This window comes from Phocoena phocoena, chromosome 3 (genome assembly GCF_963924675.1).
Source record: "Phocoena phocoena chromosome 3, mPhoPho1.1, whole genome shotgun sequence".
In the NCBI taxonomy this organism is placed as follows: Eukaryota; Metazoa; Chordata; class Mammalia; order Artiodactyla; family Phocoenidae; genus Phocoena; species Phocoena phocoena.
The window spans coordinates 8,775,572-8,793,788 of record NC_089221.1 but is presented as its reverse complement, the minus strand read 5'-3'; the positions used below and the strand labels follow the sequence as shown (position 1 = coordinate 8,793,788).

General features: G+C 38.2%; 1 protein-coding gene across 1 annotated transcript in view; it reads right to left on the bottom strand.

Annotated features, from left to right (window-relative positions):
- The window catches only part of MARCHF6 (membrane associated ring-CH-type finger 6), a 72,694-nt gene that overhangs the window by 42,774 nt on the left and 11,703 nt on the right, over positions 1-18,217 (bottom strand). Inside the window, exons 2-5 of the mRNA XM_065873430.1 lie at positions 10,952-11,048; positions 10,061-10,134; positions 6,920-7,063; positions 2,505-2,577 (exon numbers count right to left, since the gene is read on the bottom strand). Coding sequence (XP_065729502.1) covers positions 2,505-2,577; positions 6,920-7,063; positions 10,061-10,134; positions 10,952-11,048 — 388 coding nt within the window. The remainder of the gene's footprint in view (positions 1-2,504; positions 2,578-6,919; positions 7,064-10,060; positions 10,135-10,951; positions 11,049-18,217) is intronic.

Sequence of the window (18,217 nt, the reverse complement as noted above, 5' to 3'; positions counted from 1 at the left end):
ACTCCCAGAATTATGAGCAAATGTGTTGTTTTAAGCCACTAAGTTTTAGGGACAGCATGTTTTGCAGCAATAGTTAACTGATAGACTGTGCCTAGAGATGCTGAGGAACTGAGCTACAGAATATGTAGCAGCTGCTAAGATATTAAGAAATTTTAAGTAAAATTTCAGAAAATGGATTCTATAGAGAAAAATGAAACATTACTCAGAAAAAATAAGTGATTTACTTATAAGTGCTTTCAGAAAAACTGGCTCAATTCTTCAAATTCTAAAAGGCAGCATGAGATTATAAAAGCAACCCACGCTTACAATTTCTTTCCACTATTCCCACCAAGCTTTCAGCATTCTTCCCATGTCAATGAGGAAGCTCAAGGCAGCTCAGGTGTGGCCCACTAACCAATCAGGTCACAGAGAAAAGGAGAGTCTGCCAACATAAGGCAAGCAACAGCTCTGAGTTTTGGTGATAATTTTGCTATGTATTAACATAGTGCTCAAAATTCACATATAGTTTTTACATGTATTTGTGAATTTAATCTTTGAACAGCCCACCCAAATCCCTGAGGCATGATCTTCCTCATTTTACAGATGAGGAAACAGGGGTTCAGAACTGTCCAGTGATTTGCCCAAGGTCACCAAAAAGTTGCAGCACTTTTAAATTGCAATGTCAGGGTTCCTTCTGTTACAACCAGCTACATCTTTGCATCACCTAAGTGATCACACTTGCCAAACAACCAGATGTTTAATGGTTCCGCCAACAAGAAGTAAAGGTGGTAGGCAAGTAAAATACTGCCTTACTTGAGACTAAAATACTAAATTTTCACTGACATGGCTTCCATAAACACCTGTTTTTCACAAAGCCAAAGCCTACCAATTTAAGCTTTGGTAAACATTAACATATTTAGCCACTTAAAACAGAAACCATTAAAGAAGTAACACACCCCCACTTTACTGAACAGCACAGATGGGACCTCAAGTCACCTCTTCTAAACAACTGAGATACTGACTGGCTGCTACACTGCTCTCTCAAAAATTACAATGATAAATACAACTCTAGCCTCAAACTAAATGGAACAAGACTGCCCTGTTTAGAACGGTTCTTCTATTCGTTCATAGATATTAAAATATAACTTCCATCACTCTTAGCAGTCACCCCTTGCTTTTTTCTGACCTCCCTCGCTACTTCTAATATGTGCCTTTATTTTGTATACGATTCCTAAATGAAAGCCGGAGGTGAGCTACATCATATACGTGGAGACATATGAATGACACTTCAGCCAAGACTGATTTTTCTTGCCTCTATACTAAGACTGTGTTCTGGATGGCTGATATAAAAATCTGATGTCCAAAAATAGTAGCACTGTCCTATTTGTTTCACTGAATCACTTCATAGAAAGTCAGTATTTTCATACAAAGGGCTACCTTATTACACTGTTTCTAAATTCTCAAGTGTGTCAAATTACTGCTTCTCCTTTTTATGAGGGCCACAGCCATTAGTGCCCTATTTTCAAGATCCTTGTCTACTTATAAACATTACTTCGAAAGCTGCTGTAATGTAAATAAAGTTCAAGTTCAAAACCTTTTATCTTATCTATTCCCTATACTGCCAAAGAAACACATAAATTAAATAACTTGCCGGTTCTATCCAAAAAAGGTAAAACTAGCAAGGAGGAAAAACAAGTTGCAAACACATCTAATATTTCTAAGTATTTTCAGCCATGATTCAAAATAATGATGCAAACAAAAGAGACTTAAAAGACCTCCTCCTTGATTTCTTTTCTATCAGAAATGTAACATGCTCTCCTGCTCTCTTCTATTGCCATTTAGCTTATTTTTATAATATATTCCGCATGCTTCTGTTCCTAAAGACAGTCTTATATTGTTCTTTGCCCTTACTGACATAGGGATCAGAAACCTAAGGTCAATTGGGTACAAAAGATTTTAGCAAACAGAGGTGCAATCTTTTGCAAGCTTAATATTCTAATGATCTTGATACAGTTAATCATTTACAGCATTTCTAACATCAATAATTTTGAAAACACATATGTCTTTCCCAAGAAACTGCAATTACAAAGCTTTATGTCAAATTAAAATACAGTAAAACCACCACAGTGAACAAGTTTTTACAGTCCATCTCCTAACAATCACAAAAAACATTTTAAAAAGAAATTTGACTTCAAATGTCTGTGCTGTTAAAAACACATGTTTAAATGAACGCCCAGCGTATCACTATATGGAACAGTACATTTCTTGCACTACACGACAGCTTATTTAACTAGCTGTCCCACCGTTACCAAACTGTCCTTTAAGATGGGTATGTTTTAAAACATCATTTATATATGTCAGCTACTTCCACTGTAGCTGTAACTTTAGAATAGGTAACAAACATAAGGTATTATTTGTCCTTGGAATAGGACTTTTCAAATTACAACAAACACAAGTATGCAGAAGAAAAAATGAGCACCATTCACAATGTGCAGCCTTCCACCACCACGAGGTTCAATACTTACGTGGACAGCATGTCTAGTGGCAGTGTCAGCAGGGAGCTCACAGAGCCAGTAAACAAGCACTTGTAGATGCGACCTACCAAGAAAGGGCATGAAGGCATACAGTCACAACTCTCATCGTAACTCATACAGTCGCTCAACTAAACAGATAAAGTGGAACACTGCGAATGCCACTGAAATAAACATTTAGTCTTTGCAAGGTTGAGCCTCATAATACTAAAGTTAAAAACAAAAAAGTCAAGCATTAAAACTAGTGACAGTAAAGAATAAATGTTACACAATGTTTAAAGTTTTGATTCTCTCTAGATTTACTTACTTGTTTTTATTAAATGAGCTTAGATGTTTGAAGGGGGCGGGGGGACCAATCTCAAGAAAAGATCTCCAAAATTATAATAAAGTATTTTCTTTAACCTAGAATTCTAAAATTCATTGAGTCTGCTCATGAAAATAAAGTTTGGGGGGTACACATTTTTGACATTAAGAGGACTTTTCAGTAGAGTACATGCTTCAATGCTATGAACAGCAAACTAACAACCAATTTTTGACAAACAGATTCAAGTGTCCTCAAAAGGACAAAATCTTAAATCTGGCCATGAAGGGAAAAGATGAAGTAAGGGCAAATACACAGCCATCCCCTCATCCTCTTAGTCAGAAAAGGCAGAAACAGATTTGGAAATGAGGCCCAAAAGCTGAGGTTTTCTTTCAAACCAGTACTTGTGTATTAGTTTAAGCATTTCCTACATAGCCTTGTACCAAAAATTTAGTGACTTCAATGGCTGTTCTCAAATGCCAAGTCAAAATGGAAAGACAGGAAAAGATTTTCTGTGACAGAAATTACTTACATATATGTATAAAACATTCAAAGCAAGTATGCTTGTAACAAGTAAAAGTGACAAAGAGCCAATTGTCTGTAGATAAGAAAACAGACTCATAAATTAAAGTCCTCCTTACTAGCGTGCTTAAAAATAAGGTAGCTCAACACACTGCTACAGGAAAAGACAGCCACGGGTACATTGCTAACTTAAAGAAAGAAGTTACAGAATGTGTAGTGGGTGACATAATTTAGATTTTAATTGTGTGTGTGTGTAAACAAGTCAGAACAGAAATCAAGCTTGTTACCTGTTACTTAAATCCTCAAAGTCCTTACTTAATTTTTGACTACTTGATATACTGATTTCAGAGAAGTGTTAGTCTTCCACTATAACTATGAATGTTTTACATACTTCTAAGTCCTGTTTGCTGGTGCATAGAAATTCTTAAGTTTTCTTAGTGGACTATGCCTTTTATTAATATGAAATAAAATGCTGTTCCTCATTTAAAGTGTTTCATCTTGAATAATATCTGGCTGGTGAATACTGTTCCTGCGTTTTGTCAGCCTTTGTTAACAAATCCCTCTAGCGTTAACCTGGGCTGTTTCGTACTTATCTCTTGTAGCGGAACACTTTTATACATACACAATTATAAGGCTCTATCTACACCCTATGATCACAGATATTGCAATCTTATCTTTTCTTCTCTTTTACTCCCCTTCCTCAGCCCTCCCTTCTTGTCCTTCCTGTCTATCTTTTCTTCTCTTTTACTCCCCTTCCTCAGCCCTCCCTTCTTGTCTTTCCTGTCTTTTGTCAGACTTTACAAATTTTACTCACTGCTTCCTATTCCCGCTCCCTAGGATGAAAACTCATCATCTTATTTCTATTCTCCTAACAGTTACTTAAATTTAAGTTTTGTTACTTTTTTATTAAGATAAAATGTACATAAATATTAAGTGTGTCTGGGTGAATTTTTATATTCGTATATATCCGAGTAACTGTCAGCCAGATAAGATTCTCAACATTTCTAGCTCCCCAGAAGGCTCCTTCAAGACCCTTTTCAGTCAGTATCTCCAGCAAAAGGTAACCACTATTCTGATCTCTATCATCATAGATCAATTTGGCCTATTTTAAAATTTCACATAAATGCAACCCCACAATCCATACTCTTTTGTGCCTGGCTTCTTTTTCTCAAAGAAGTGAAGTTTATCCATGTTATTCTATGTTGCGTCAGCCAGCTCCTTTTTCACCACTATGTAGTATTCCATTATAGGGATAAGCCACACTGTATCCATTCTACTGCTGATAGTTGTGTGGTTGGTTCCAGTTTTAAACTACTATTATCAAAGCTGCAGTGACGACACTGTTACACACGTCTTTTAGTGGACACAAGGTCCTTATTCCTGTTAGCAACATCCCCAGAAACAGAACTACTGGACCATAAGGTATTTATAATATTTACCACTGATAGATAACATCAAACAGCTTTCCAAAGTGGCTATACTATAATACTCTTACTATCAATGTATGCATGTTGCAGATGCTCCACATCCTAAGAAGGATTTGGCACTGTCTTTTCTTTTAATTTCAGCCATTCTTCTGAGTACGTAGCAGCATCTTCTTGTGCATTTCCCTGGTGACTAATGATACTGAGCACCTTTTCACGTGTGTACTGGCTATTTAATCTTCTTTCCAGAAACACCTGTTCAAATCTGCTGTTCCACTTTTTAATTGGCCTGTCTTCCTTTTACTTACTGATTTATATAGTTCTTTATATATTCTGGATACAAGTCCTTTGCTGGATATGTGTATTGCAAATACCGTCTCTCACTCTGTAGCTTGCGTTTCTCTCTCAAAGCTATCTGAGCATGAATTAAGTTCTTAATTTTAATTAAGTCAAATTTCTCAGTATTTTTTTTTATGGTTGTTCGCCTATACTTTCTTTTAGCAGTTTTTTGGTTTTAATGTTCACATTCAGGTTTACGACCATCTAAAATTAACTTGTGTCAGGTGGGCGGTAATGGTATGGGTCACTTGCTCCACATGCCCATCCAGTTGATGCTGTACCATTTATTGAAAAGACCATCTTTCCTCCCCTGAACAGCAGCAGTGGCACCTTTGCTGTTTATCACCTTTGCCAGTTCTGGACTCTACCTGGTTACTCCTGTATTTTTAATGCATAATTACACTGTATTTTCCTGTTTTATCTAAAGCATCTATAATTTCACCACAAATAAGACAACCTAAAAAGCTCTCAATTCTATCCTCCCCTCACAATTTCTCTCGTTAAGATCATCTAGAATTTTAGTTTCCAATTGATACCTAAAAAATTATTAATTATTGTAGACTAACAACAATTATGATTTAACTATAAGAAGCACTTGTTTCTTTTTCTCTGGAGCTCACACCTTTCCCTGTCTTTGATTTCTTGCTCGTTTTAGTAAAATATATTCTCAAACACTTTTTTCATAAATGATTTGAGGTAGTAAGCTTTCCAAGTCCTTGCATCTATTGAAATGTCTGTATTTTGTCCTTCTATCTGAGAATAAGATTTTGGGTTCAAAAATTTTGCCATGTGTTGACTATTCTGCTGTCTTCTAACATTCAATGTTGCTGACTTGAAGTCTGATGCCAGTCTGATTTTCATGATTTTGTAGGATAATCTGAAAGCATAACATCTATATACCACCCTATTCAGCACTGGAAAACTTCACAATGTGTCTAGGATTGTCTTTTTCCTTTATCACAGTCAGCTCTCTCTCTTTCAATCTCTTTTACCCTCTGGAACTACTTACTAGACAGATACTGAAACAATCGGATGTAGCCTCCATCTCTCAAATTTTTTCCCTCATACTTGCAACTTCCTGTCTCTGAGTTACATCCTGGAGAACTCCTTGCTCAATCTTCTAGCTCACTAATTCACTCTTCAAGTGAACAGTACCTATTCTGCTACTTTCATTTTTATAACTGATCGAGTTTATTTTACTTTATTTTAAGGAGACATGAGGATATTATTATACTTACTTAAAAATATTGTTTGTGGTTAACTTTAAAGAATCCTATCTATATACTCTGGCACCATATACTATCGACCCCTTTCCATGTCTTTAAGAACACAAAGAACCTAAAAAGAATCAACTAAGAATTAGTATACCAATCTCCCAAAGAGCCTCCTATATTTGAAAGACACGCTTCCCAATTATTCAGCACCATTAGACATGTGTTTTTTAAAAGGGGATAAAAAAAAAATCTCAAAAGAACCCATCTTTTGTCATCCTTGAAAGCTCTAATAAACTTCAAGGAATAAAATTCAATTTCCTTCTAATTATGGTTTGATTTTGCTTTTTCAATTCTTTCATGAACTTTCATTATTAGCCTCTGTATGCTGTGTTTTTCTTTCCCACATTCATTCAAGAAACTGACCTGTTAAAAAATGGTTTTTAATTCACACGAATAATGTTTCTTAAATGAGGTTTTCCTAATACATGACATTATAATATCAAATAATTAAATATCATTCAAACAAAACTATGATGCCATATTACTTTATAATATTAAATCGTTGTGCAATGTTTAAATAACTCCAGCCACAGAAGAATGAATACTCACATGCTGTAAGAGGAACAACTCCCAACCATGCAAAGGCCACAAGTGTATAATGAAACCAATATCGTATTGCAGTGCCAATACTTGTAACCAGTCCAGCAAATATGTCTTGGATTGGAAGCCGCGAAGGCATATCTGGGGAATAAACTATAAGGGGAAAACGTTCACATAATTTCATGAAGATTCAAATAGGTTATATTCTAGGCAGGTAGCACTGTCTTAACTTTCAACATTTGCAACTGCGCCTAAATATTTTTTCCTATAAGAAAAATGAATCAAATAATTGCAATAAAATACTACATTTACCCAGAAGTCATTTATGAGAGCAAATCACATAAGAAATGTAGAAGCCAATGAAACAGGCCTCTGAGCAGGAAAAAAGATTCAAGAGAAGTACACATCCCTCACTCATAGCCAGGAACTTTATGGAATGCTAATTTACACATATTTCAGCATTCAAACACTATAATTATCTGGTTTCTCAAATTATAAAAGATCACATAAAGCAAAATGGAGCAAAAGGTGAAGCTGACAGATGTCATCAAGAAAGAACCCTCCCCCCATGCCAGCCTCAGAAATAGCACTCAAAATGCACAACCATCTGCAGCAGAGCCACTTCCTGTAAGAGCCAACAGCCACTGACGTCTGTTAGCCACTCCCCACACCATTTCAGCACAATAATCAACATTCCAAATGGTAAATTAAGGTCTTCCCACTTCTCTGCAAAGTGTGGTTCAATACTCAGAAAAAGAGGTTCTGCCACAGGTAATATTGTGATTTATAAGAAATACATATCTGGTCGTTCAGATGACCAAAATATATTTCTCATATACATTTGGTCTTCGTCCACAGTTCCTGGCTCACAGCTCCTGAAACTCTAGGAATTTTCTAAGCAACTTAAGCCATAAAGGTATCTTTTGTTATGTTAATGAGATGACTTTTGAACCTGTCTGGGGCAGGAGTGGGGAGAAAGAGTATGGCACGGGTTTTCCAAGGGAGCCAACCAAGTAATTAGAGGGTTGGAATTTTCAGCTCCACCCTTCAGACCTCTGGGGAGGAGCGAGGGACTGAAGGTAGAACCAACTGCCAACAGTCAACGATTTAATCAATCAAGCCTATGTAATGAGGCCTTCATAAAAACCCGAAAGGCCTCAGGTTCAGAGAGCTTCCCAGCTGGTGAAAACAAGTAGATCTGGGGAAAATGGTGCAGTTTCCCTTCCCACATACCCTACCTTATGCATCTCTTCAATCTGGCTGTTCCTGATAATAAACTGACGATCTAATAAGTAAAATGTTTCTCTGAGTTCTATGAGCCACTCTAGCAAATTAATCAAATCAAGGAAGGGGTCACTGGGAACCCCTGATTTAAAGTCAGTTGGTCAGAAAGTCAAAAGCAAAAGTAACAGCCTGGGTTTGCGACTAGCATCTGCAGGGGGTTGAGGGACACCAGTCCTTTAAGGACGGAGCCCTCAACCTGTGGAATGGAATGCTATCTTGGAGCAGACAGTATGAGAAGTGGGTTAAACTGTAGGACGCCCAGCCGGTGTCCTGCAGAACTGCTCACTAGTGTAGGGAAAACCACCCCACACACATGTTGGAATTGGTACCAGAACCTATGTACACACATTTTAGAAAGATTTATTTTGTAAACGGTTCCAGTGAAAACCACTGCTCTACCACAGGTTCCTCCGAAAAAACATACAGAAGGAACAAAGGCCTCTTTCTCCAGTAAGGCCAAAACAAAGAGCTATGATAAATAAAGTTTTAAAATCAGTGATGTGAAATTTATGAGAGCACTATTACAAAACTGTTCACAGCTATAGACACAAAGGAGTGAACAAGTAACAAACAGCAACTTTTTACAACATACCCACAAAGATCAGTACTTTAGAGGATTTTTGATACACAGGAGCAAGTCATTTAAACCAGTAAATAGAGTTTTTGAAAAAGATAAACAGAGCACATGACTGTCAAATGAAAACTAAAAGGTACAAACACAAGCTTTTATTGGCCTCAGAATAAAGAAGCTCACATGAGTATTTCTTATCAATCAAACTTCATGAAGATATTCAATTATTTAGTCTTGCAGTTTGCAATAAACCTTAAGCTGTACAGTTTTTATGCCCTACAGAAAATTAAAGACTACAAAATAACAGAATTGACATTTTTTGAGCACTATGAATACAAAGCTTCAAAAGTGAAACTGTAATGATTTTAATTATATACACTCATCACATAAAGACAAAGTAAAACTAACACTGATTTACAGAATTTACACTCAGCAGCTCAAGATGCTTAAAACAAACAAAAACTAAAGCATAAAAAAATCTCGGGGAGGGGGGAGAGCAATATACTAGGATCAGAGAATGAAAATGTGCTTCAAATTATTGATAACCTGCCAGTATAAACCTCTACTTATTTAAGATGAACAATATTAAGTATCAATCAATAGGTAAAGGAGTTATAAATACAATTACAATTTTAAAGATCTGCAAAATATTTACCAAAGCCTACAAAATACTGAGCTTAAAAAGTCTTATTTTAAAAAGTGAGTTAAGTATTTGTCTTTATTATTATTCCAACCAACATAATTTAAACTCAAAAGATGTCCCAAATTTGAACACGAATGGGATATTTGACAAATTCAAGGCATCAATAATTTTTCTGGGTAAATAATGGTATTATAGCAGCATTTTTTTTTAAAAAAACCATTACTCTTTAGAGATACATGCTAAAATATGTACAGATGAAATCATAAATAATGGGATTTGCTTTAATAAGGATGGAGAGGTGAGAACAAGAGCACAGGGAATGACATGTAAAGGCTATGAGTTGAAAATGGATGAAACTGAGTGATGGATACATACAGCTTCATTATACCTTTGTACACGTTTGAACTTGTCTAAAAAAAAAAGAAATATCCCACAAATTAAATCACGTGCGTGTGGTGTGTTAAAAGCTGACGTGTGGTGTATTAGAAGCTGACATGTAGTTTTTAAAAATATTTTCCAAAATGTTATAGCAATACTTTCTATTACCATAAAAGACAAATTAAGCTGAACACAGTTGCTTTAAAACTGTTTAAACACCTTTATGTGGCCAGTTATAACCTAGAAATGCAGTGAAAACTTCAAAAGAACTTACTTGGTGTGAAAGCAAATCTGTGCTTGCATAATTCACAGTATTCTTTTCGACTGTGTTTCAGCCACTGAACTAAACTGCAATTACAAATACATTCATAAGTATAGTGTTTATAACAAAGAAACTTTTAAGGTTTCATTGAAAACTAATATTGCTTTACTAAAATTTTACATATCATAGAACTTTTACAATTTTAAATCTAGAAAGTCCTAAACTTTTTATCATTAATGCCCTCTAAGAGTACAGGATTATAACAGATAAAGATAAAAATGACATTTCCTCTATTAAAAAGCAGTTTCAATTAACTGAACAATTAACTTATCAAAGTAAATTGTAACGTCCTCAAAGATAACTGAATATAGAAGAACCTCCAAGCATCAACATCAGTTCTAATATTGGTCTAAGGATACTGCTACCTGGTGGCTACGTCTATCACTAATTGGCTGGCTGTGTGACATAGAACAAGTTACTGAACCTTTCAATGCTTCAGTTCCCTCATCTGAATAATCATAAAATCATAATCATACTCCACCTTGCAGTTTTGTTGTAAGGATTAAATGAGTTAAAATGTATACAAGCACTGAGTTATTACCTTACACAAAGCATTTCCTAAATGTAAACTATAATCATGTCAAGCAAAACTAGAACACCGTAACACTTCCCATGAACATAAGCTCTCCATGGTAGAAATAAACAAATGGATACTCACGTGCATCTGAAAGACAATATACCAAAATGACATGGCATGGTAATAAGAAATACGGGTAATTTCCAAATTTTCACAAAAAAATTTTAAAGAAATAACTAGTTACAGAGAAAGTTCATTGAAACAGTATCCCTTACATAGATGACAGTAAAGCTCAGACATAAAAATTTTCTAAAAGGATGACTCACCATTCTTGATGGATAAACTTAATACTGCCAGTACACACACAAGGATGATAAAGAGGTTTCTCAGGTGTTCCTTCTGACCGACACACTCTACATATGTCTATTAATGAAAAAGAAAAATTGAATTATCTTTGGTTATAACTTTTAAAAAAAATAATAGGCCACCAAAAACTAAAATACTGCATGTTAAAGCAAGACTCTATCACTAGGTAAAACATTAATCAACATCATGGAAAACTAAAAAGTGTGAACAGGATGATAATCTAGTATATCTGAAACTTAAAAATTTTCTATTATATAAAAAGGTCAACTGTCCCTTTGTATGAGAGCTCTGTAAATAAATCAAAATTGAAAATAACGGAAACTTTACTTGAAACTGTACTTTCTCATAACTAACAGATTATAGATAGAAATATGCAAAATCACTTCACCATTCCTGTCCTAACAGTTTAAAGTCTAAAGTCCTAAGTCCGGTCCTTTTTGTGAAGTTTAAACTTCACAAAAATATATCGAAACAGCAGAGCGGCCCTAGAGGGAGAGACAGACAGGAACAGACACACACACAATAGAGTGTGGAGGGGGCACCCCAAGACCACGAAGGCCAGAGAGAGGCGAGCCAGAGGCCACCTTGAGCAGAAACTACGGAAGCTCAGGGCTACGGGTCGGCCACCAAAGGGCAGCAGCTCTTCCTTCACTCCCTCCACCCCCGCCCCAAGTGATTCTCATGGCACTAGAGTCAGTCTTGCCTGGGGTGGCGGGTGATATACAGATAGCCGAAAGCTATCCCTCAAGCTCGCTCGCTCGGTCCTTAACGCGGTCTTTCTGCAGGACCACCTACCGAAACCTGGTTGCGATTTTCATTTAGACCATCTTCTCGGCAATCCACCAAGACCAAATGCCAACCCCAAGTGGGCAATCTGAGGGGCAATGGGCAGTATGAACAACGGGCAGGGACTTAATGCAAGCTTCTGATCTACTCTCTTACAGGGAATTCCTCATTAATGAGGAATAACTGCAACCCAGAGCCCAGCACTAATGGATTTAATAATGAATCCCCAGCACCTGTCAGACTGGGATACGCACATGCTGAGAAGCGTGGTGCAGTTACAGCCCCTTAAGAGCGTCACAGACTTGTGACTGCTCAATCCTGGGTGGCTAAGAAATATTTGTCGAAGTTGGGGATATCAAGCACTGGGGGTAACCTAAGTGGTGAGCACACTAGTCTCCCGGTTATCAAGGAGCCAGACAAATCGCTCCAGCAACACAGAAAGGCCATGCACCACCACCCACGTAAGAGCTATCAAAGTGCCAATCCTGTCTGTGATAGAGTCGCGTAGGGTTGTCCAGCTTGAGTCAAATTAAGCGCAGACCACACCGCTGTGCCTTCAAATTTCAGCTCTGGAACCAGACACTCCAGCCACCACCATCCGAAGGACTTTGGTTTCCCATAAGCTGCCAGCAATAAACTGCCGGCACATTAGCGGAAATAACGAGGGCAGTCGGCATTGTTTATGGTCAGACAACATGGGATGAGAATCTCTTCAAACCTCCCATTTTCACCTTCATCCTTAAGTAATGAAAACATCCATGGCAAAAGCTTTCACTCTGGTCAGTCTTGCATCAATCTAAGACCTTGAGCTCTAGCGGTGCAGTGCGAGCATCCCAGCCATCCCGTCTAATCAGCCGCCACAATCAAATTCCAACACAAACAAAACAGAACCACGCTCCCATTCCAGGATTTCCAGCAGCAGTGTGCAGGCAGCTCGCGCCTGCTTGGAGTACTTTAATTTCTTCAAGTGCACACTTCAGCCCACGGACACTCGGCTAGAAGCCAGAAGGGCACTGAGAAGTAGGGGGTAGGGATAGGAACGGAGGCTCCCCATCCGTAGACCCACACGGCAGATCACACAGCATTTTAACTGCACCAAATTCAATACCCTGCCACTGAAGCTGGGGATTACCTCAGCTGCCAGTACCAGATTTGCCACACAATAGATCTGCCTTAAAGGATTTTAAATGGACTCATTCCAATTACCGGACCTCGAAAGTGTCCAGTGTTGTTTTTCATCACTGCCTCCCCACCCTCGGGTCGCGAGTGGCAAATCTGCTACCTTCCTAGGTTGGAGTAGTCGATTACCAGGCTTCCTGTATGGAATCGAATCCAGATTTCCCATCACCCGAATTCCCAGTCACGGTGGTTGCCATGGTACGCAAAACAGCTCCTTAATAGGGCCATAGAACATGCAATCCTGGTCATCTAGAATCATCAGAGCAGAGCTGCTGATGCCCATGGGCATGGATTAGTTCTAGAATTACCACAGTTCTGCAGGTAGGAGCCAAACAAGCGCTCAAGGTCATTCTCAACATCAGGGTGTCTAAGCCAGAAGTGCTTAGACAGCCGTGGATTAACTTCAGCGACAGGCATGTGCTACCGCAGGATCAACCACTCAGGGTGGGTTTGAGTGCGAGTGTGGGGAGGCAGCTGCAGTCATAGGGCAAAGTGGTTTCCCGCTCATCCTGTCTCCCTGGCCAGCTCTCAGGCAGCTGCGGGAGTAGAAAGTAGGGCGCAGTAGCCACAGCGCAGCTAGAGGTGTCCCGTAAGCAAGACACAGTGCAGAGGAAAGCGGCAAGAGACACCACTGGGCGTACACGAACGAGGGTCACCACGAGGGTCGCCACGTCACCCTCCACCAACATGATGACTGGTCAGCCACAAGTTATGCGGCGATGGACTGGGGTGGGGCAGGGACAGCCTTTGTGGGCACACCTGGGCTAGCGGGATGCAGGAACAAACACCGGAAACAGTATCAACACAGTGTGAACGGCTGATCGGCAGATTGCAAGCCGGGCGCCTCCTAGACAGGAACCAGCTCCACAAGGTGACCTAGCCCTGTGTGGCGCAGGGAGCCGCGGCAAGGACGTCACAGCGGGAGACTGAGGGATGTGCCCACCCGCAGGAGACACCACGTCTCCCCACACTCCCACAGCACGGCCGCGAGGGGCAGGTGGGGTTGGGTGGGACTGGAGAGACAGCACTTCCACTAGCAGGACAGAGAAACACGTGAATACCACCAGACACCGATCTTCAGTAGACTCCATCCTTCTGAAGGACAAACCAATAAACAGAAAACTAAGCAAACACAACAAATCTAAATCAAGGCCCAGAGCTCTGCTCAACAGTCTAATAGTTTTTGCCCTGAAAGGTCAAAACTATTTTCACCATAACACTAACAGTGCTTTACTCTCATTGTCTTGCCAGTGTACAGTGGAGTTTTCCAGAGGCTACATGAGACACCTGTTTGAATGCAGCTGCCTCCCATTAAACGAGACATTTAAGAGGTATGTAAATATAAAACAAATCCACTCTTCTCACCAATATTTTGGGTTTGGAATATAGTTATTTTCATGAAAAAAATTTTATATTAACACATAATGGGTGTGTTAAGTGAATAAATATTTCTAAATTCTTTTATTCTCTTATACGGCAAATAAAAGTTCTTCTGAATCTTTTAGAAGAATTTACAGGGATCCTGAGACCAAAAGAGTTTGAGAACCACTGCTCTATCGTAGTGGTATGTTTAGGTATGCTGATAGACAGATTTTGCTCATAGAACATCTGAAAAAAAATCAGAGAATAACAATGGCTCTCTCAAAATATACATATGCATGCAATTATCATTATTGTATCAGGGACTTCACAAGCTCCACTGATTATAAAAGGAAAAGGAAAGGGAAGGGAACATTAGACTTCTGAATCACTTTGTTTTACATGAATATATTTTACATAATAATAAATCATATAATAATAATCATATAATAATCAAAATGCAAAATAAACCAAAAACAAATCAAATGAACCTGTGTATATCAAGCTTAATCACAGAAAATAATTACTTTAGACTTTAAAACATGATAATATATCCTCAAGTAGGCTATATCCAAAGACAGAAGGAACTATAAAGAAATCCTAAAGAGAATTCAGTAATCATCATGTTAATAGTAATAATATTGATTGTTACTTTAAAACTTGGAGGATAAAGACAGTAAGTATGATACTGGTATTGTGGTTATTCGCTTAAAAAAAATTATCTCTTAGAATACGTAAGTATTCATGGATGAAAAGATATTGTATCCGGGATTTCCTTTAAAACAATCCAGCAGAAGTGTGGGGAGGCAAGAGGGAAAGGGTTGAGATAAAAGAATTATCAACCATATGCCTGTATCTGTTGAATCCAGATGCTGGTTATATGGAAGTTTATTACATTAATCTATTTGTGAGAGTTTGAAATTTTGTATAATGAAACTTTAAAAAAAAACAATCAAAGGTTAACATGCAATTTGTAAATATCATAGCTGAACTTTCACTTTACTAACACTACCAAGTCCTATTTGTTTGTTTGTTTGTTTATTTATTTATGGCTGCGTTGGGTCTTCGTTGCTGCACACTGTCTTTCTCTAGCTGCGGCGAGTGGGGGCTACTCTCCGTTGCAGTGCACGGGCTTCTCATTGTGGTGGCTTCTCTTGCTGTGGAGCACGGGCTCTAGAGCACAGCCTCAGTAGTTGTGGCGCACAGGCTTAGTTGCTTGGCGGCATGTGGGATCTTCCCAGACCAGGGCTCGAACCCGTGTCCCCTGCATTGGCAGGCGGATTCTTAACCACTGCGCCACCAGGGAAGCCCATCAAGTCCAATTTTATCAGTGAAGTTCTTTAGCAGGAGGTCTTTGCATGTGGTTTATTTAACATACACACACAAATGTGAAAACTCATGTTAGCAATTTTCCTATTTCACTGACCATGTTTTTTAAAATGTGTTAAAACTTTCACTGGCTATATCTTCATCAGGGAAAGAAAGCAAAATAAGATCTAAATAATCTGCCTCAACATTCCTAAAAGCCTACTGCTATGCAACCCACAACCCATTTCTATTAAAACCATTTCATCTAAATGACTCTAATACAGAATCTGGTCCAAGAAACAACATCACAAATCTCTTTTGCAGTACTGACTCTTGTTTTTCCCCACATGATGAAGTTGTGACTGAGTTTTGCTCAAGAGTACTTTATGTGTAAATATTTCCCTAAATGGAAAGGTAAAGATTGTTGCTATAAATCAACCAGAATGGTGATAAGCCTCAGCTATAAAACTCTTCAAGGCAAACACTCAGCTGTTTAGCAGGCCCTGAGCCACACCTGATTCGGTGTGGCTTATCCACCCCTTATCAGGGAAATGGAGGTCAGGAAAAGCTACCTAAGAGATAGGCTGCAACTGCCATTGCTCTATATCCTCAACTCAATTTCCTTAGCTAGTCCGTGGGTATGGAGTAGAAGCAATGGAAGGTTCTTCCCTGCCAATCTATATTCCAGGAGAAAAATCTGAAACAAGGCACAGGTATATAAAGGTCATAGTTAAACATTTATTCTGGAAGAATACATAAGAAACTATTAACAGTTGCTACTTTGGGGGATCAGGGTTGGGGGAAAGAAGTTCTTTCCTTATTTTATAAGTGTATGTTACCTATAGTGCAGGTGTACCTCGGCATCCATGGATGGATTGCTTCCAAGAGCCCCCATGTACCCCAAAACTCCAGGGCACTCAAGTTCCATAGTTGGCCCTCCACATCTGCAGGTTCTGTCCACATCCACGGATTCAAGCAAATTCAGATGAAAATTCTGATCTGCAGTTGGTTGAATTTACAGATGTGACACCCACGAATGGGACAGGGGCCAACACCATATAAGTACTGGAAAAGACCCACATATAAGTGGACCCAAGTAGCTCAAACCAGTGTTGCTGAAGGATCAACTGTATATATTTGTGTAGTATTTTGCTAGTATCTTACTTAAAATTAATAGTTTCCTATATACTTATGTTCAAAGACATGTACAAGAATGTTCATAGCAGCTCTATTCATAATAATGCCTCCAAAATGGAAACCACCCGAATTGCCTAAATTTGGCAAATAAATTTGGATAAATAAATGTTGGTATATTCACATAATTTAATAGTTCATGGCAAAAACAATAAACCAACCAAAACCACAAACCACAATTTGGATTTATCTCACAAAATGATGTTGAGTGATAAAGAACCCCAGACACAAAGAGTACCTACTCCTATACAATTCCACATGTAAAAAAATTCAGAAACATGTAAAACACGTATCATTTAGAAAATAAGGATAAAGGTTCTCTCTAGAGAAAGGCAGCAATAAAGACTAGAAGACGAATGAAGATTCTAGACCAAGATGAAATAGTAGGAGTTTTCTGCCTCCTCCTCCTGCCAAGGACAGCTAAAAACCCCGGATATTATATACAAAACAAACATAAGAAGACTCTAAAAGGTGAAGAGAAGGCAGATCAGCAAAAGAAGCTGGGACGCCAAGGAACCACAAGGCAGTGAGTTCTCTGGATTTGTGTTTTGCCTCAAGTATCCTGGACTGGAGGCTGAGGTGGAGAAGCTGGCAAGGTAGAAACACCAATGAGAACAGACAAAAAAAATTCCCCCCAAAAGCTTGCTCTCTCTCTAGCCAAAGGACCAGGGAAGGGCAACTCAGTAAGACAGAAAACTTTAGCCAGTAACTACTGCTGTACCCCAGCCAAACAGTACAAGAAAAAAATTCGACCCTACCACCACCTCTGACAGTCAAGAACAAGTGGGGAGTAGACTTAAGGTTAGCAAAGTCTATTTCTAATCCTAGCCCAACTATATTATCAAGCAAGTTAATAAGGAAATGAGGATTTAAAACCTAACCCCCAATTCCAAAAGACAACTTTTTGACTTTATCATACACAACCCGGTTATGTGATCAAGTTTCCTTGAATGTTTTATTTTTTCATAATTTAATGTCAATATCTTATATATATCTACTGCTCCAAATTTGTAATTTTCTTCCTTTTGAACAGATTTGCTCCCTCTAATGAAACACATTACTGAAATATAAGGGTAAAACTAACTAGTACAACAGCTAAGTAAGAAATAGTTTTATTACTAGTGAAGCTGGATATTTCCACATTTTGCCATGTTCTCTTTGTGATCTATTCAAATTCTTCGTCCAGCTTAACTAATTCGCTTCTTAACAATAAGAAAATAGTCCAAAAAAATTCAGCAAAGGATTTGAACAGATACTTCAGCAAAGAAGGTCTACAAATGGAAACAATGCTGACTCATTAAGGAAATGCAAATTAAAAACAAAGTTAAGATGCTGATGACAGTACAACAATGTGCTTATATTTAATGCCACTGAATCAGACACTTAAAAATGGTTAGAAT